Source organism: Puma concolor, chromosome E4 (genome assembly GCF_028749965.1).
Source record: "Puma concolor isolate L17-30 chromosome E4, mPumCon1.1.hap2, whole genome shotgun sequence".
Taxonomy (NCBI): Eukaryota; Metazoa; Chordata; class Mammalia; order Carnivora; family Felidae; genus Puma; species Puma concolor.
The window spans coordinates 33,622,891-33,643,479 of record NC_141683.1 but is presented as its reverse complement, the minus strand read 5'-3'; the positions used below and the strand labels follow the sequence as shown (position 1 = coordinate 33,643,479).

At 35.6% G+C, this 20,589-nt stretch overlaps 1 protein-coding gene across 1 annotated transcript in view; it reads right to left on the bottom strand.

Annotated features, from left to right (window-relative positions):
• Positions 1-20,589, bottom strand: part of ZBTB41 (zinc finger and BTB domain containing 41) — a 49,596-nt gene that overhangs the window by 16,106 nt on the left and 12,901 nt on the right. The window contains exons 5-10 of the mRNA XM_025921167.2: positions 20,022-20,169; positions 16,360-16,489; positions 12,101-12,196; positions 10,392-10,498; positions 8,608-8,713; positions 2,566-2,654 (exon numbers count right to left, since the gene is read on the bottom strand). Coding sequence (XP_025776952.1) covers positions 2,566-2,654; positions 8,608-8,713; positions 10,392-10,498; positions 12,101-12,196; positions 16,360-16,489; positions 20,022-20,169 — 676 coding nt within the window. The remainder of the gene's footprint in view (positions 1-2,565; positions 2,655-8,607; positions 8,714-10,391; positions 10,499-12,100; positions 12,197-16,359; positions 16,490-20,021; positions 20,170-20,589) is intronic.

Genomic DNA, 20,589 nt, shown 5'->3' with positions numbered 1-20,589 from the left:
ACCAATTAAGTGCACTGACCTGTCGAAAACTGGAACCAATCCATTAGTTACACCTTGTCTAGAGAAAGAATATACTAATACAAAAATGTCTACATGGAGTCTAGTTAAGGGGATTTGAAAAATAAGAATTTAGCAATTTAGATAATGTACTAAAGGCATCCCGGCTAGGGAAAAATAATCTGGGGAGCAAAATTATTCTGGTCCCAAAAGAGATACCCATCTTTACATGGGTAAAGATGACTCAGTATTCCTCACCATTTCCTTGAGAAACTATTCCATAAAGTTACTACCTTAGTCTAGAACTACATTTAGCAGTTTTTCTAATCAACAAATTTAGCAACTCTACTTCCTTGATTAGAGAAAAAGGATACCTTGGCTAGTACACTCTTCATTTTCTACAGGGTGAAAAATAAGCTGACATTCTGGTGAATCTATTTCCAATGGTAATTATGAAGAACTCCTAAGAATACTTATAATCTTTGTGTACAGATGTAAAAATGATTTTCTGGACCTATAAATCTCAGGAATGGACTTGGGAACATGGCAACCAGTTCATGGAAGAGCCACACTGTGAAGTCCTGTCTGGGTAGCCTTCTGATCACTTTAGATTAAGAGTTGGCAAACTACAGCCCAAAAGCCAAACACAGCCTCTTGCCTGTTTCTGCAAATAAAATTTTATTGGAATGCAGTCATGTTAATTTGAACCTACATGGCTATAGTTGCTTCCATGCAACAAAAGCACAGTTGAGTGGTTATGAGAGAGACTGTCTGGCCCACAAAGCCTTAAATATTTATTATCTAGCCCTCTACCAAAAAAGTTTGCTGACCTCTGCTTTAGGTGATTTCTCATTCTCATTTCATAACTGCCATAATCTTCGTCTTACTCTATAATAGAGCTCATACTCTATTTATTTTTTATTTATTTATTTATTTTTTTTCAAACGTTTTTTATTTATTTTTGGGATAGAGAGAGACAGAGCATGAACGGGGGAGGGGCAGAGAGAGAGGGAGACACAGAATCGGAAACAGGCTCCAGGCTCTGAGCCATCAGCCCAGAGCCCGACGCGGGGCTCGAACTGACGGACCGCGAGATCGTGACCTGGCTGAAGTCGGACGCTTAACCGACTGCGCCACCCAGGCGCCCCGCTCACACTCTATTTAAAAAGTGAAAATCCCAAGCAGTCTTCATACTATTTTTGAAAGAGAGACAGCACGAGCGGAGTAGGGGCAGAGAGACAGAGGCAGACACAGACTCCGAAACAGGCTCCAGGCTGTGAGCTGTCAGCACAGAGCCCCACGCGGGACGCGGGGCTCAAACTCACAAAACTGTGAGATCATGACCTGAGGCGAAGTTGACGCTTAACCGACTGAACCACCCAGGCGCCCCTCACGTCCTCAGTTTTCAACGTGAGAACGACTTGTCCCAAATTCCAACCAAGATATTCAGAAATGGAAATTCTACATTATCATTGGTCATCGACTAATTACTATAAGTGAATGTTTTCAAAAAACTTCATGCAATTATAAAGCCAGTCCTTATTATATAAGTTTCTCCTCTAAAATAATTCCTGCAGTTTTACAGTTCTTAAATCATCAATGGTTGAATTAATTTTCTGTAAGTTCATCATTTCTTTTAAATCATGAGTTTATTAAGTTTGTTATTTATAACTAATATGGAAGATATCATTAGTATAGTTTCCTCATTTTGTCCTACTTAGGTATCTCCAAATTGTGACTTTTTCTTTTGTAGGGAGCCGTAAATTTTTTTAACAGCAGCACTTTATAAGTAATAAATTCTTTACTGCAATTCTTTGCTATTGAAATTGCCCAAATTGTTATTTCTCATTCTGATATTTATGAAATCAGTTTTCTCTTCTACCATGGTAGCTTGACAAAATCCAAATAATATAAAAAACAAAGCAGCCATAAATGCATAAGTAAGTTCCTTTTTTAAAAAGGAAAGCTTTAAAAATTATCAATTTATGTGGGAAGTCAAACAAGGACTAAGACAACGTATAAGAAAGAATCCAACATAGTCTGTATTTCAAAATATGGTAGCATTACCAAGGGGGAAAAAAGATTTAGGAAACGATATCTTCTGGGAAGCAGCTGAAGCAAATCATTCTACTATAACTACCTATAAATCACAACTCACTAAGTGAAAAGGAAAGTATACAACAGTAACTTGGTAAGCAAGACAATCAAATCATACCAATTTATTGTTTTAAAAGACAAAAAAAAAAAAGAAATGTCTTCAGAGAGTTACACAGATATAGAAGAACCAAAAACCTCCAGAAAAGGGGAAAATTAGAGCTAGAAGTTGAGTAAATTCCCTATGGGAAAAAATTTTCCCAAACTCTACAAAATAATATTCAAAAGTACTGAAGCTTACAGAGAATCAAAGTGCAGAATATTGTTCATTCATGACATCACCTTTAACATAATAAATAAAAATCATACGGGGAAAAGGCAAAAAATTTAACCAAGAACAACAAAATTTAAATGTCCATATTTTATCCTGAATAATTACACAAAGATATATGTAAAGTACCTATTAACTTTTACCTGAATGCGTCCGAAAATGCATTTCCAGACTTGATTTGCCTTTAAAAATTTTCTTACAAACATCACATTGATGAAACGTTGCTTTATATCTGAGAAAAATAAAAAGGGTTGAGTTTTCAATATAACTTTAATAACACAATAAAAATATGTTACATCATGTACAAAAATTATACATAGAATTCTCACATTAATAAAGCATAGAACTCCAAAGGAATGTGGAATTACTTTTAAAGTACCAAACTGGTGGCTCAGTTGGTTAAGCGTCTGACTTCGGCTCAGGTCATAATCTCAGGGTTCGTGAGTTTGAGACCCACATTGGGCTCCGTGCGGTCAGTGCAGAGCCTGCTTCAGATCCTGTCTCCCTCTTTCTCTGCCCCTCCCCACTCGTTCATTTTCTCTTTCTCAAAAATAAGTAAACATTAAAATTAAATTAAAAAAAAATGTACCAACCTTACCTCTGGTTCTTCCTCCTCCAGTTATATTCAGTGAACGAATCTATACAAAGAGGTCCTTAGACTTTTAACTTTAAACCCCTTTCTTCTAAGATTTAAATCACTGAACTTCTGTATTATTATTATTTGCTATTAAAAATATCAAAGGAAAAATTACTAGGACAGAAACAGATCAATGATGAGCTAAAGGAAGAAAAAAGGAGTTGAACAAAGCGGTGTAGTGGTAATTTAGGGGTGACAGAACTATTCCATATCTTGACTGTGGTAATGATTACATGACTGCATGCATTTATCAAAATGTGCAAAACTTACAGACTAAAAAAAAACATTTTTCTGTCTGTAAAGCATACCTTAATTTAAAAAATAGACGCTAAGTCTGACTGAAAAAAAACCGCAGTACTCTCAAAAATGTGCATTCATCAAAAAGGTGACACTGCTCTAAACTGGTTCACTTTATAACAAATATAATAAGTATCATAAACTTGAACTTAAAAATAAATTTTATACCTAAATCAAAAAAGAATGAGATACCAGTCCTTTTATTTTTATTACGAATTAATAGACATAAAAAGCTGCAAATTACTCAAAACCTAACTTATCAGGCAGTAAAGTGTAGTGCCTAAGAATACGCTTTGTGAGTTAAGCAATCTTAGACTTCAATTTAATTGTGAGGATTAAGATATGTGTAAAATGATTAGCATTTAAGTTATAGTTATTAAAAGTCTATCATCTCACCCTGGAAGTAATTTATATCTAATTGAACACATGGCAAAATAATTAACTCAAACAGAGGCTACTATGATGTTCTGTAAGACAGTTTGCTCTTAACATCTGGGTTTTACTGGAATATTTAGCATATTGTTACAATATTCAATAGCAATAGTATGCCTAACATTTCAAATGCTATTCACACTTTTCAATTCATTCAACTCAACATTTAAAGAGTGGCTACAAAAACTCTATGCAAGGTCCTGTCTTCTAGAAACTTACTTCTACCTGATGAAACATTTAGAAAGATAATGGGAGGGGTGCCTGGGTGGCTCAGTCAGTTGAACATCCAACTTTGGCTCAGGTCACGATCTCGCATTCATGGGTTCGAGCCCTGCACTGGGCTCTGTGCTGACAGCTCAGAGCCTGGAGCCTGCTTTGGAGTCTGTGTCTCCCTCTCTCTCTGCCCCCACCCCTGCTCGCACTTTGTCTCTCTGTGTGTCCCAAAAAACAAAAACAAAACAACACAAAAAGTTAAAAAAAAAAATTTTTTTTTAAAGATAACAGGAGTGCCACTGATAAACTTAGCAAAAGACCTGTAACCAACATACTTGGTTTGTCCTATTCCATTCATATCCCTGGTAAATACAAATAGAGATATAAACAGGGTCACCATAGGCACATACAGAAAGAAGCAGTGGTACCCATCTTGGGGCAATTTTGTCCCCGTGGGGCATTTAGTAATGTCTGAAGACATTTTCGTTTTTTCACAACTGGAGGTAAGTCGGTGCTACTGCCATCTAGTGGATAGAAGCCAGGAATACTGATAAATAAACCTACACTACACAGGGCAGCTCCCCAAGAAAGATAATTATCTGGCCCCAAATGCCTATAGTGTTGTGGCTAAGGAATTTAGATCTATAAAAGGGAAGAAGAAACATGATAAAATAATGGGTGGGAGGAGGGGTGCTAACCTTCATCACTCCCCACATTCTTTCCTTGGATAATCTGCTTTTACATATTTACATATAAATCTTGATAAACGCTCAGACTTCACTTCTGAGATTTAGACTTCTATTTACCTGTCACATTTTATGTTTGAGTTTCTATTAGGCATCTCAAACTCAATACACACCAAACAATTCATTGTCTCCTTCTGTAAATTTAGTCCAACTTCTGTATTCTCTATCTCAATGGCTGGTTTATCAACCACCCACTTGAAAACAGGAATTCTTTGAAAACAGGAATTATCCATGACTGCTACCATTCTTTCAATTAAAAAAACTAAGTATTTTTCAAATAAGTATCTGCTACTGTTTATTACTAATTCTATTCCCTAGTTTAGGCCCTCACCATCTTTTTCCTAAATTCTAACAGCCTTCTAACTGGCTGATTTACTTGTCTTAATTTATCCACCACAAATCCAGCCTCCACCCATCAATAAGAGTAATCTACCCCAAAAGAAATCCAACTGTGTCACCTTCTTGTTTAAAATTTTCCTTTATTTAAAAAAGTTTTTTTTTTTTTTAATGTGTATTTATTTTTGAGAGAGAGAGGGAGAAACAGAGCACGAGCAGTGGAGGGTCAGAGAGAGAGAGGGAGACACAGACTCCAAAGCAGGCTCCAGGCTCTGAGCTGTCAGCACAGAGCCCGAGGTAGGGCTCGAACCCATGAACCATGAGATCATGACCCGAGTTGACGTCGAACACTCAATCGACTGAGCCACCCAGGTGCCCCTCATTTAAAATTTTCAATGGCTTTTTATCACATAGGAATAAGTATTGGTTCCATAAAATGATAGGTAAGGCTCCGTATTCTAGATCCACCATTAGCCAGCCCTCGTAGAAAGTGGAGCCTACAGGTTCTGGTTCCATAATTATCTAGGCCAGCAGACAGGCCCGCAGGCTCTTGTGGCAGGGAGGAAATCCCAAAACTCTTTCATAGGGTTTATAAGATCAAAGTTATTTTCAAAATAATACCTTAACATTTATGTTCCTTTCTCATTATGTAGACATTTACACTAATGACACATACAAAAGAAATGGCGGATAAAAGTGCTGGTACCTCAGTTCCAAACAAGGGAGTGGTACCAAAATGTACTAACAGTCATTGTGCTCTTTACCACCATGCGATCACAGGAAAAAAAAAAGTGGGAAAGGGGCTAAATTAGAATTTTACTAACTTTCAACCTTTCCGAGTGTGGCCTTTTTAATGTTTTTTGAGATGAAACGGGAAGGACACAAGAAGCACTTCTACGGCATGCCAAAGCATAATGGTTGTCTCAAAGCAAAGCACTTGTGAATCTGAGTTGTGAGCTGAAGTAGCCACTTTCTTCATGAAATACCATTTTACTTGAAAGAATGAAAGACAAACCACGGTTACAGACTTGAGTTTTTGCCAGATATTTTCATGCAAATTAAAGGAAGGAAACCTGTCACATCAAGGGGAAAAATGACAATATTTGTCAGCAATGATAAAGTCTGAGCTTTCAAGCTAGTATAAAAATTTTGGAAAACTTGCACCTGCCCTTGTGATCTTGACAGCTTCCCAATACTCCTTTCTGAGAGACTGGAGGCAATATTAACACATGTGATTTGTTGATCCTGTACTGTGAAATGTGCTTACATTTAGAAAATTGCCATAATTTAGTGAACCCATGTTTTCCAAAGGACAAATGCATCGTATTACAATTTGTGCATAGGTACAAAAAAATCATTCAAGTACAAGACCAATAGGCTGAGTGTAACAGAGTACAAAAACTTCATTAATTTTGTTTCAGATTTCACCTTGCAACTACCTTTAAGAAACTACCACTTGCTTAGTTTGGGTATAGTAGCAAAGACTAATATCCACAATTATCTAAGATTACTGCTATCACAGTACTCCTCCTTTTACCAACGACGTATAGAGTGAGGCTAGATTCTTTTCATTTACTTCAAACAAAATAACACATGGCAGCAGATACAATACTCCAGCTATCTTCTATTAAAGCATTAGAGAGATACACAAAAATGCCAAACATGCCCCTCCTTTAATATTTTTAATTTGTTTTGTAAAGTTGCTATTTTTCACAAAATTGCTTTTTATGTGAGCATGTGATGGGTATATTACTATTTTCAAGTGAATTAATGAACAAGGTCTTCATTTTTATCAACTGAATTTCTAATATGATTTGTAGAGTTTACTTAAACAATAATAATTTTTTATATTATTATTTCTATAACAAGAGCTCCTGAGATACTGAATAATTTTTAAGGGTATAAAGGGGTTGAGAAAAAGTTAACAGAATTTCTGGAGCAAGTGAGTATGCAGTTCAGTCTATTTTCTACCTATTCAAACAATATGTTGAAATTCTTATTTTCTTTTCTATACAGAATCATGTATATCTTTCTATCCCAGCCCTTGGCAGCATTCCTATTATCTAATGAATACAAGAATTCAATGACTACCATGAATACATTGATTCAGTGAGTGAATCACTGAACAAAATCAGTGAAACAATAAACAAGTATATGAAAATGTAAGAAAATGGACAGAAATCAACACTTCCTACTTTTCTTCAAAGTGTTCTGTTACTTACTACATTTAAAGGTACTAAATATATTTTGTTGATCATGATCAGTACTATTAAACTACAACTACAGTTTCTTGGCACCTTAGACCATGTGCATTATTTAGCATTTGTGTCAAACACCTAGTCCAAGAACATGGATTCTCTGAACATAATACACTCAACAACTAATCTCAGTTAACCCTGAATATCTAAATTGCTTAAAAAGCTGGTGTTCTAAAGAAAAAAGGAGACAAGCGAAAAAAGACTTTTAGGAAATAAACTAAGTTACCTGAGAGAAGTGGGCAGGGGGTAGGTAAAATAGATGAAGGGATTTAAGAGTACAGTTATCGTGATGAGCATTGAGCAATGTACAGAATTGTTGAATACATCTGAAACTACTATAATACTGTATGTTAAGTATATTGAAATTTTTTTTTTTTTTTTTCAACATTTATTTATTTTTTGGGGGACAGAGAGAGACAGAGCATGAACGGGGGAGGGGCAGAGAGACAGGGAGACACAGAATCGGAAACAGGCTCCAAGCTCCGAGCCATCAGCCCAGAGCCTGACGCAGGGCTCGAACTCACGGACCGCGAGATCGTGACCTGGCTGAAGTCGGATGCTTAACCGACTGTGCCACCCAGGAGCCCCTACTGAAATTTTTTTTTAAAAGTTGGTGTTCAGGACAGCACATGCCTCCTTCAAATAAAATACCATTTAATTTAATTTATTTATTTTTAAAATTTCTTTATTTTGAGAGAAGGGGGACAGGTAGAGAGAAGGAGAGAGAGAATCCCAAGCAGACTTCACACAGCCAGCACAGAGTCCAACACGGGGCTCAATCCCACGAACCGTGAAATCATGACCTGAGCCAAAACCTAGAGTCAGAAGTTAACTGACTGAGCCACCCAGGCACCCCCCCAAAGAAAATACCATTTTAACTGCTCAGTGTGATTAGAAATCTAAATTCTGACTAGAAACATTTCCAGCAGTAACTATTTTTAAGTATAGTATATAGGCAGCACATTTATATTTTTTGCTAAGAGCCACAGCAACCAAAGATAAATGAAATACCCAAAGAATGCCAAGACTGTATTAGTTATTAACTTCAATATCTACTACCTCCTAGCCTTGAGTCAACTGAAAACAAGTAAACAACAATATTTCCTTCAATTTCTTTGGGTCAACAGAGAAGCTACAGAAGCTAGAAAAAAAGAGCTAGTTAACCTATCCTCAATTAAACAAAATAAACTATGAGACCAGTTATAACTCTCACCCAAACTACACTTATCCAATGCAGTAATTATGAGAAATTGCTTTTTCACTTACTTTTGCCACACTTTCTCTCCCAGGTGTACACTTTTGTAATGAACAGTGAGATGATCCCTACGACCAAAACATTTTCCACATTCTTCACACTGATGAGCCTTCTCACCTTAAAGACCCAAATAGTTTGATTATAATATGCACTTCAGTGTTCCCCCCAGAAATAGATGATCAAACAACAGGATAATATGATAGGAAATCAACCAGAAAAGTAAAGCCACCCTTTATTCTGGGCTATCTGCTTTATATTCCTTACTAAAGTACCTTTCTTCAATGAATCTATGCTTTTTTTCACGGATGTGAACCCTTTTCCCGACCTGGAGAAGGAATGAATAGCCTTTTTGCTGAAGACTTCAAATCTTACCTCTCAATGTAACAGAGCAAGATAAATGAAATGACTTCAAAACTCAGGAATTTTTTAGGAATATGTAAGTCTAGATGTCAAACACTTCAAATGAAAACACACTGAATCAAGATAAGGCTGTTTTACTGTTTATAAAAAGGACCTGAACATTTTCAGATTTTTGTACTTTTTTAAAAAAATATTTTTCATCTGTGGGGATTTCACACATTTGCAATAAGCTAAAACGCAAATATGAAGGAAAATTCTAGATGAGTCCCATTTCTCATCTCTAATATTCAGTTATAAAGGCTTGCGCTTTAAAAATCACTCTTAACTTAATCCAGTATGCAATTAAGGCATGTGATCTCTAGAATTAGGAGTTAGAATCTTCCTCCTAAAAATGAAAATGCGTAATTCCAGTGAAAAAGTCATCAGACCATTAGCATCTCTTAAAAGTTGATAACAGTTGATAACAACTGCAACTTGTAACCTCATTGGGATTTTTTTTTAATTTTTTTTTTTTTAACATTTATTTTTGAGACAGAGAGAGACAGAGCATGAACGGGGGAGGGTCAGAGAGAGGGAGACACAGAATCTGAAACAGGCTCCAGGCTCTGCGCTGTCAGCACAGAGCCGGACGCGGGGCTCGAACTCACGAGCAGTAGATCATGACCTGAGCCGAAGTCAGACGTTTAACAGACCGAGCCACCCAGGCGCCCCTCATTGGGATCATTTAAGAAAGTAATTACATGTGCTGCATACTTCATATTTAGATTGTTTAAAATAATAATAAGCACCTCTTCTACTGTGCTTATAGAGATGGCTCTTTCCAATTATTGTACTCACAGAGTTGGCTCTCTTAGCTCTTTCTGAACATCAATCAGAGAAGAAAATATGAAAGAAAGCCCCAGAATATAAAAATTATAAATATAGTATAAAGATCTGAAATTGATCAGGACTATTAAGGTACTCTTTTCCAAAGACAGGGTTTCAAAAATTCACTATTACATTAATGTTAACACCTAATTATAATCATTTCTCTTCAAACATCTGTTTTGCTAACTTCTTTCAAATCCAATAAAAATGAAAAATGTTACCTTGGCATCTCTCTTTATAGAAATGCCAATACCAATTATTGCACATATCCACATAATATGCATAGTGCAAATTTTGAGAACTTGATTAAAACAAATTTCAAAATAGTCTGTAGGCATAAAAGGCAACTGGATTATTAAAACTGCAGTGAACAAAAACATGTCATAAAATTATGTGCCTTTCAGATGTTTTAAAAGAAAGTTTTCAGAACCAGCATTATTGATGGGGTGACCAGCATATATATTATTAAAACTATTAAAATTATAGCCAACATAAACGTGATGTAGTATGTCCTATTCAGGTGCTTTTTTAAAGGATTTTGTAACCATCATTACAAAATACACCTTACCCGAATGTATTTTTTTGTGCTTTGTAAGGTGGTCATGACGAATAAATGTTTTCCCACATTCGTCACACTCATATCGTTTATCATCATGATGTACTCGTAAATGAAGTCTATAAAGAAAAAAATTGAAGAGCATAAAAACTGGTGCCACCAAAGGGAAAATCTTGATTAAGTAAGGGAAATTGGGCTGTTTACTCAGCCACCCTCATACATTATGTGCTCTACATCTATGATGTTCCATCTTTCCCACTCTTTTCACTACCTTACTCCAGGGTTGCTACTCACCTCTTTCACAAAAGCACTTCAACGTGTGCATATACACTATGTCTGGATGGCATTCCTTCCTGACTTTTTAGAATGTACTAAATGTCTAGGGTTGTTATCTGTCTGCTGGTGGAGTTTCAGAGATAGCAAAAGTAGGAATGAGTCAGAAGGAATTAGACAAATAAGGTAAGTGACTTAAACATATGATACAGCAAATAATTAAGAATCCTATCCTGGACGATGGATACCACTTCTAAATTGATGTATGAGAATTAAGTAAATTTTATAAGTAATCAACTTGCTGACAGTTACATTTGCTACTTTTCTTCACACTAACCGAAGTCCGGTTCGTTTTATAGTCACCCAAAGACAGATTATAAAGGTTTAAACTATTCAAATTCATTTAACTTGAATTATTCATATCCCCATAATCCTCCATCTATATATACCCTAGTGAAATGAATAGCTTTCCCATTCAAGTTGCTGAAACACGATGTGAGGGCGATCTGGCTGCGACATCTGTCACCCCATTGATCGCCAGGGTTGATTTGGCTGATCTGCCTGGCTAGGCGGGTGTCCCCTTCCTCCCTCACCGCTCCATGTGCGTCTCTCCCGAAGCTGCACGATCAGTTGAAGAGGACGACCTTCCCCGATAGAGGAGGACCGTTCTTCGGTCAAGGGTACACAAGTAGCTGCGCTCCCCTGCTAGAACCTCCAAACAAGCTCTCAAGTTGCCAAAACAGGTGTTTATTCCATAACTAAAACCAGCGAAATTGACTGAACTACATCTAAAGGGGGCACATTCTGTTTAAAATGAAAAAGAGGTAAATAATAAATGGAAGTATAAAAATTAAAGCCTTATGATTAAAAATCTTAGGAGCATTAATAAAAATTTAAAATGTACATGTATCTCACAGTAGGTAGTCACCTATTATTTATTCAGGAAAAAGCCAACTTTTCACAAACTGCAAATGTGGTCAGGAATTCAGCTTTAAAAACAATTACACAGGTTACAAATAATACACAAAAGACTTTCCAAAACTGATAATCCTACAGTTTTCAATTTTGCCATATTTCACACCATTTCTTTGATAGCCAAGAGTGACAATATGCATTGAGATTAGAACATCAGAGCTTTAATGAATTTAATTAAAAGATTAAGTAATGAAATAAACATTTAAATGACAGCGACTCAGACAGTAAAGCATCTAGCAAACTTCGTGATGAAGAAATTATTTAATATTTTGCACTACAGAATGAAAACAATATTAAAAGCTGTAATGTAGAGGGAAAAGTTTGTAAGTACAGTTTTTTGCATAATTTTGTTTACCACAAGTACTAGAAAATGTTTTAATTCACCAATGAACTAATGCAATGATAAGAAAATAGAGAATTAAAAGAGACATAATTTACCTTACTTAATACAGAGAAAAAATGGCTTGACTTACCTGTATGAACTTCCATGACGAAAACTTTGTCCACAAATACTACAAAGATGAGGTTTTTCTCCACTATGGATTCTCAAATGTTCTTTCAAAGTAGTCCTGTATTTTAAAAATACACATTTATCTTAAGTTTTTTTAATACCAATATTTATATTAAACATAGATTTCTAGAAAGCTTACTAGAAAGGTGTTCAAGCTAAAGATATTATGGCAATTCTCCCTTTCTCCAACAGTATTTTTGCTTTTTATTGAATTAGTCTTACGAACACATAATCATGCTTGTTTTATCTCTCTTCTTTAAAAAAAAAATTAACTTTGCCTTCCTTTGCCATTGGTTTGCTCAAAGATTTAACTATATAGCTTAAGCAACTTTCAAGAAGTAGAATGGAAAATGCTCAACTGTCACTACTAAATTAAGTAAAACTGATGTGAATTTTAGTGGAGAGAATTTAATAATATAGAAGGAATCCAGTTTATCAGTACTATTCCTTTCAAATTGTGCTCAGTATCTATTAAAAGAATGTTTTAAGCCAAGGAAATCTTTACAGGTGTTTGTGACTTCCAGATGCCAATGTGAAGAAGGGAAATAATATAAAGAATACAATTATTGCCATTTCTAAAGCCTCCAGCCCTACTGACACGATATGGGTTTGTTAAAATAAAAAACAGAGACCAGCCTTGAAAATTCCCTGAGCAGACAAAACTAGTTTAGTCATAACAACAAAGCCTAATGTAGCTTATTTTGCAAGGATAACTTGACCTGGCTCATTTGTTAATGCCTCATCTATGCCAGTAGATGGTGCTCTTCTACAAGGCCCAGCAACACTTGACCCCGGAGCTTGCAGGTGTACCCAGCTTTGGGGAAAACATTCCTAAAACTATCCTCGCACCCTTATGTATTAAGTAATTAAAAGTAAAAAGATGGAAGGTTGTTTTAGTTTTTGGTTTGTCTGCTTTTTGTTTTTATAGAAAGACCTTTAAGATAAAAATAATTTATAAGGCATAAAATAAAGTATAATTTACCAGTCTATAAATATAAGTTTTCATATAAATATAGCATACTGATTTTCGTATTTTACCATGATATCAGTTTGTTATTTTAAGAAAGTGGCATTTCTAATGTTTTTAAATTATGGAACTTTTATATGCTGAAGGATATAAAATATGAATAGTGTTTAAAGAACAGTATTATTACATTTACATGCAGAGTAAGACATAGAATATTGCTATACCTTAGAATGCCTCCACGTTACTCTGTTCTCTCAGGGATAACCACGTATGTCAACCATTCCCCCTCTTCTTTGTTTTACTACCTAGTAGTATATATCACTAAACAATATACTGTATATTTTTGAAAAACTGAGTAGCAAGTACAAATCTAGGAACATTACCACTATTAGTTAAAGGGCCCACAAGATAAAATGAATAGGGTCTCTGTATCAAAGTCTGGCTGTAGCTTGCTTGAGCACTAGCAAAAGCCCTTTCCAGCATGTCAGTGGGGAAAGTCATGAATAAATACCGGAAAACATAAGGTTCACCACAATCAGAGCATCTGACAATCTAGAGTGGATCAAGTACGAGAAGTCTGACAGAAATACATACAGTCAAAGTAAATAGGCTATTGTATACACTTTGCTTCCAAACTTACTATGAACTATCTCTAATTCCCATGGACAGGTCAAAAAACATTTCTGTGAAATCAAACAAATATCCTCAGTCAAATCAAGCAGCAAGGCGTAAATATAACCATAGGAACTTCACTGGCATACACGTGCCATACAGTGGCAGAGCACAGATAAGAATTTGAATCAGAATCAGGGAGAAGGAAATGGGGAGTTGCTACTCAATAGGTATGAAGTTTCAGTTATGCGAGATGAGTAAATTCTAGAGGTCTGCTGCACAACATCGTGCCTACAGTTAACAATACTGTATCATGCACTTAAACACTTATTAAGAGGGTAGATCGCATATTAAAAGTTCTTACCACATTAAATTAAAAGAAAAATATTTTGGGTCGGACCTGCTCTAGCATTCTGACTCCCAGTTCTTAAAAGAGGAAACATGCTAGCAGGGATCTCAGCAATGACAAGCCCCAACGTGTCATGGGTCACTACTACTACTAGTGTGGGCTAACTACCCGTTGCACACCTGACAACTTGGAAACCTCATTCACCATCCTCCTATGAATTCCTGTTGCCTCCCCCCAGTATTAGAATTCCTATTTCCCGTAGCCCTCATCTTCCTCTTCACCAGTTTACCTTCTCATTCTGGTGAAGCATGCCTTTTAGTTGCTTCATGAGAAAGAGTACATCAAAGACTACCTTTCTGGTATCATGAAAAATGTCTTTATGATCCTTAGGTCTGATTGTTAGTTTAAGAACTGAATTCTAAGCTGGAAATACTTTTCTTTCAGAATTTTGAAAGTACAACTGCATCATCTTATTTCTAGTGTTGCCGTTCAGAGAGATGTCCAAGTACTTCTAATTCGTAATTCAGCATATGTAACTTTTTTTCCCTGAAAATTAGAAGCATATAGAAGCTTCTCTTTGTCCCCAGTGTTCTGAAATATCACAGCAATATATCTTGGAGTAGGTTTATTTTCATCTAATGTCCTAAGCATTTGATGAGTAATTTCAGTCTGGCAACTCATGTGCTTCAGTTCTGGGAAATTATTTTGAATTATTCAGTGATGATTTTTTTTCCCTTGCTATTTTCGCTATTCGTTCTTTCTTTCTAGACCTCTTGACTGGTTCTCTAATGCTCTAATCCTTATTTTACATTTCTGTATCTTTTTGCTCTACCTTTTGGGAGATTCCCTCAACTTCATTCTTCAATCCTTCCATTAGGCTGTTTACTTTGTCTATCATACTTTGAATGTGATTTGTTATGTGACTCTTTTATATAGCATCCTGTTCTTGTGTAATGGATTCTTTATCTTCAACTTTATCTTCAATGGAATATCCATAACAGTTGTTTATCTTCTTTTTTTTGGAAGTCTTCATCTTTCTGGATAATCTGTTTCCTTCAAGTTTTTTTTTTCCCCTTCCTAATTGTGTTGGAATCTAGCTTTCATATTAAAGGTTTTCTTTCTCTGTTTTTTAATTCTTCTATCTGTCCATGATTAAGTGTGATGGACTAAAAAGTGGATGGGATGGTCAAAGAGCATGAGGGGGCCCTGATGACTTCAGAGTAGGTGATCTATCTAGGTGTACTATTTGTTAGGGAATATATTTGCACTTTCGTTGTTCAGATTTTCAGAGAATTGTTTTCTAACTACTGCTGGGGGAATAAAATCTAAAACTCAAGAGGTCAGAAGGGATAAGGCCTGGGGCTCACTGCTTCCAGAATTCAGAAAGCATTCATCATATGACAACATGGTATAGTCCAGTCCAGATATCTGCTGAATTGGGAGAGGGGTCGGTGCCCACCAGCAATGACCTGTGTGGGTGTCAGAAGAAAATCCAAAGAGGGGCGCCTGGGTGGCTCAGTCAGTTAAGCGGCCGAGTTCAGCTCAGGTCATGATCTCGCGGTCCGTGAGTTCGAGCCCCGCATCGGGCTCTGTGCTGACAGCTCAGAGCCTGGAGCCTGCTTCAGATTCTGTGTCTCCCTCTCTCTGACCCTCCCCCGTTCATGCTCTGTCTCTCTCTGTCTCAAAAATAAATAAACGTTAAAAAAAAATTAAAAAAAAAAAAAAAAAAAAGAAGAAGAAAATCCAAAGAATAGAACTTCTAAAGAAGTTTTTACTCCAGTGCTCCTTGTTCTGCCTCCCCTTCACTCTAGTTCCAGAGGCATCTGATACTGCCTACTCCTATTCCTTCTGTGGATTCTCTGATGTAAACTATGTTCTCAATTTCTCCATCACCACCTTGGGATTTGTGTTTCTTAGACCTGCTAAGTCAGTTACCACTGATTCATCTGCTTTCCAGTTTCCAAATCTGTGTTGTTCTTGTCATCTTTCTGTTCTCCCTGTCTCTGTAGCTTACTATCTTTTAAATCAATCAATAACTTTTAATGTAGTTTTATTAGAGTTCCAGAAAGAAATGTTACCTGTGTTAAATTCACTATCTAAACCTGAAAATCCTGATTTCATATCATCTTCTATAACATTTTATATAATTTCTTCGCATATCCTTAAATTTCAAATTAAAGCATAATTCAAGTATCTCACATCTGGCATTACCCTAATCCTTCTAAACTATATTTGTTAATTATTTGTATATAACAGTACCAGGATTTTTCTGGGTGTGTAGATAATTCCTCACCTTTCTCGTACTGATTTTCCACAGATAAAGCAAGTCCATTTTCTCTTTCCACCATGGGTACATTCTATATGGCGTTTCAAATTTCCAGTGTCATTAAACTGGCGACCGCATATATCACATGGAAAAGGACCTACAAAGGAAAGAAAGTGTACATTTAAAGTTTAAAGAATTGATACTAAGTTAAATTTAATGGGCATGTTGTCAATGTATACCTACCACTGTAAGTACATACACAATTATGTATACCTACCATTGTAAGTACATAAATAACACAATAAAGTTATTTATTTATAGTTTTCTCTTCTCTTCTGGACTGTTCATTCCTAGAAGGCAAGTTACAATCACCTCTATATGGTTAGAGCTGAGTTTAGGGTGTGGCATCTAATATAATAAATGTTGAATAATGTAATGGGTTAATAAATTGAAATGGCCAATTCCTAGTTTGAAATAAGACTAGAATAAAGTAAAAAATGTTATACACCAGATTTCTGGCGAGAAGGGGTACTGGGAAACTCTGGTAGAATAAACAAAGGACTTCAAAGAGTTCATAATTTGGAAATATATTGTCGTTCCTCAAAACCACACATTTTTAACGACGTTGCCTAGATTGAAAATACTGTGGACTCTATTGTGAACTCTAATGAGAAATTAATCATGGCAGAACAATGGAAAGAAAATGGCATTTGGACACTGGAATTCAGAAACATCTATAAGCAAAACAGTTCAGTAGCCACAGTGGTTTTGGGGGGAATTTCAACACGTTTTTGAGAGACGACCTCAAAATGTATTAAGTATCTTCAACATATTTTTGTTTCATCTTCCATGAGATCTGAGTCTTTCATTCATTTATTAACTCATTCAACAAGTATTTATTGATTCTTAATTCATATTTAGCACTGGGTTAAGCAAAGCAGTGCTATGGAAAATCTCCGCCTCCTCTTACATCCCTCTTCACCAAAAAAGGCTCCAAGAAGGTGGGAAAAAAAGATTCAGCATAAGCACAAAGATAAAGAAATGAAGTAAATAAAGTGCTAAGATGAGCAAATTACAGCAAGAGTAAGTTAGGCAGAGAGTGAAATAACTTTATGTGCTACTGAAGGCTCCAGTTGGGGGAAGAAAGAAAGCAGCTTTCTCTTTCATGCTCAGTTACCTATCAGAGTTTTTCAAATGAAATACCTACATTCTTTCCCCTCTATTAGATATCCAGTTTTGCATACAGTTAAACTTACTTGAACTTCTATTTATGAAGCTATGCTGGGAAGTTAGTAAAGCAGATTTTCATTCCAACTCTCTACATAGGATAAAATTAGAAGATTTGACTTTAAAGCCCACTGTAACTTTTACACTTACACATGGAGATACATTAAAAATTCTTCTACCCTGGGGCACCTGGGTGGCTCACTCGGTTAAGCTTCTGACTCTTTATTTCGGCTCAGGTCATGATCTGGCAGTTCGCGAGACTGAGCTCCATGTCGTGCTCTGTGCTGGCAGGAGAGCCTGCTTGGGATTCTCTACCTCCCTGTCTCTCTGTCCGTCTCCTGCTTGCATCTTCTCTCGAAAATAAATAAATAAACATTAAAAAAATTCTTCTGCCCTAACTGTTCAGATTGTATTTCTTAGATATCACTCCCTCTGATTTACAGAATATATAATCCTAATGTAGGCGGTGTGAATATGACCCAGAATAGCCTAAAGCAGTAACACTCATGTGTGTGGTATCTGGACCATCAGCATCAGCATCACCTAGGAACTTGTTAGAAATACAAATTCTTGGGCCACACCTCAGACCTGAACCACTAACCTAACATACAGTGATTCAAGTAAACAGAAACAGAGATGGGATGCAAAAGAATTTGTGTGTGTGTGTATACAAAACATACATATGTCATATATATTTACATATGCAATATATACATGTACATATATAAAACATATGCACACATGGTTCTAATTCAACCATCTTTTCAAGAATGCTTTCTTTAACAACTCTGTTACCAGTTCAAGAATCTGCTTGTATACTTTTACTGATAGGAAAATAACTATTGTGCAAGACAACTTACTTCAATGTGTAAGTTCCAATACTTTAAAAGATTTCTAAATTGAAACTAAACCTATATCTTAGGATTTCCACTCAATGTTCTTAGAATGCCTATTTATTTACTAAATGATATACTTAACAAAAGCTGAAATAGAAAATCAGGAACAGAAAAAGGAAGTGGAAACAAATATGTTCACTATAAAAATTATTATATTTTGCTATGATGTTTCTATAACATGGGACAAAAAGGGATTGCCTATGATTTCCACCTCAAAAAGGAAGAAGCCCACCAATTCCCCAAGAGAAACTCTTTTTCCTGGAACAAATGTATAAAGAAACTTCTCACATGCAACATGCAATCATGAACGTGTCTCCAACTATATTTCTGATAATTATAAAACTTGCTTCATATGATGGTATCTTAGAAATGCCAAGATGAAATCCTATGATAGACCAACTTACTAAGGACAATTCAAAAAAGGACTAAGCTAAAAAATAATCTTCCAGCATACTGGAAGACTCCATACATATAAGACTCCCAACTAGTCTTATATACAATTATAAAGATTTAAGTGTTCCTTATTGAACAATAAAGTCTCAAAAGTTTTCGAAGATAGGTGCTCTACCTTTCCCAAACAAAATTTCAAGGTCCTTCAAAAGTGTTTCACATGACATAATTTTAAGACCTTATGTCACCATAATTACCCACCTCTTAAGAATGTACTTGTCAATATCTATCTTGAATGCAGTATCCAGAAATGAATTCAGTATTCCAGATGAATTTAAAATCAGTGAGATAATTACCTCCCTGATTCTGACCAATAGATTTTTATTAGTACAGTTTAAAACTACAGTAGTTTTTGTCAGTCATATGACATTACTGTTCAGATTGTGCCTAAAAAGCTTCTGCTTTTAAGCCCATCTATAAATAAAGGAGTTTGGATTCTATACCATTTTATAGTTCTGTAATCCCCAATGACCAAAGGTCAGATTATTCCCATGTTTATGACTTTGTACTTACTCTCAATTACTTTTAACTTCATTTATTTTAACCTTTTGTATAGCACAAAGATTTTTTTTTTTAATCTTTATTTTCTGGTGTATTAGCTACACACGCCTATAATTTGGAAGGCAGCCATACTCACCACTACACTACCAATGCTGCGCAGCAAACGGCCTCTAATATGGATGACGACAATTCCCTAGCAGTATTGACTGTCATAAATGTACCTAACTGTACTACCATCTGGCACACAGGTTTCCACCTTGGCCGTAAGCATTAGACAGAGGATTTGTCAAATACAATGCTAAATTCCACATATACTAAGTTAATTTTATTCCCTTAAAAAAAGAGTTTTTTCCAACAAAAATGCCTTATTCAAGCACTCACAGATCTATCCACCAATTAACTATGAATAAATGCTGTTTATGACTACAGACACATCTGCCACCAAAACAAAACATAAACATATTTACTCATCTCTAGGAACAGCAGCAAATCCAGTATTCCTCCCAATTTATCTGACTTCCTTCCCCTAAGTGGTTCAACAGCAGCAGGCTCCTCTAGCATGATGTGATAATCAATAATTACTATGACTGCTTTTAGAAAAAGTAATTTGCTTACCCAGATGGAACTTTTCTTGATGCTTTAACCGTGCAAATCGTGATTTGAAATGTTCTTCGCAATAGGTACACTTAAAAGGTTTATCTTGAGAATGCAGAATCATATGTTCCTCCAAGTGTGGTCTTCGAGTAAAAGATTTCTTACAAATCTAAGAGAAATGTATGCAAAACATAAGGAAACCTGAATTAAAAATAAAATACAAAGCTCATGATGAGAAATAAACTCATGAATTCAAGCAGTTAAAGGAAAATTTCTCCCAACAGAAAAGTTACCCAAAATAGAATCAAATTTTAATCATGCAGAAAAAAGCCTTGGAGGAATTATAGTAAGGAATTATTTTAAATTCATACTAAAGGTTGATGAATTTCCACTCCTTACATTTCTAATAGGCTAATTTCTAGGATTACACAGTAACCTTAATACCTTAATTCTAGCCAAGATTTCTAAAATCCATTAAATTTATATTTTTAAATCACTTATATATCATAAATAGGTTTTATTATTGTTGCCATATACTTAATTAGGAATAGGAGCAAGAAACTGCAGAAAAATAATTTTAGAATTTATC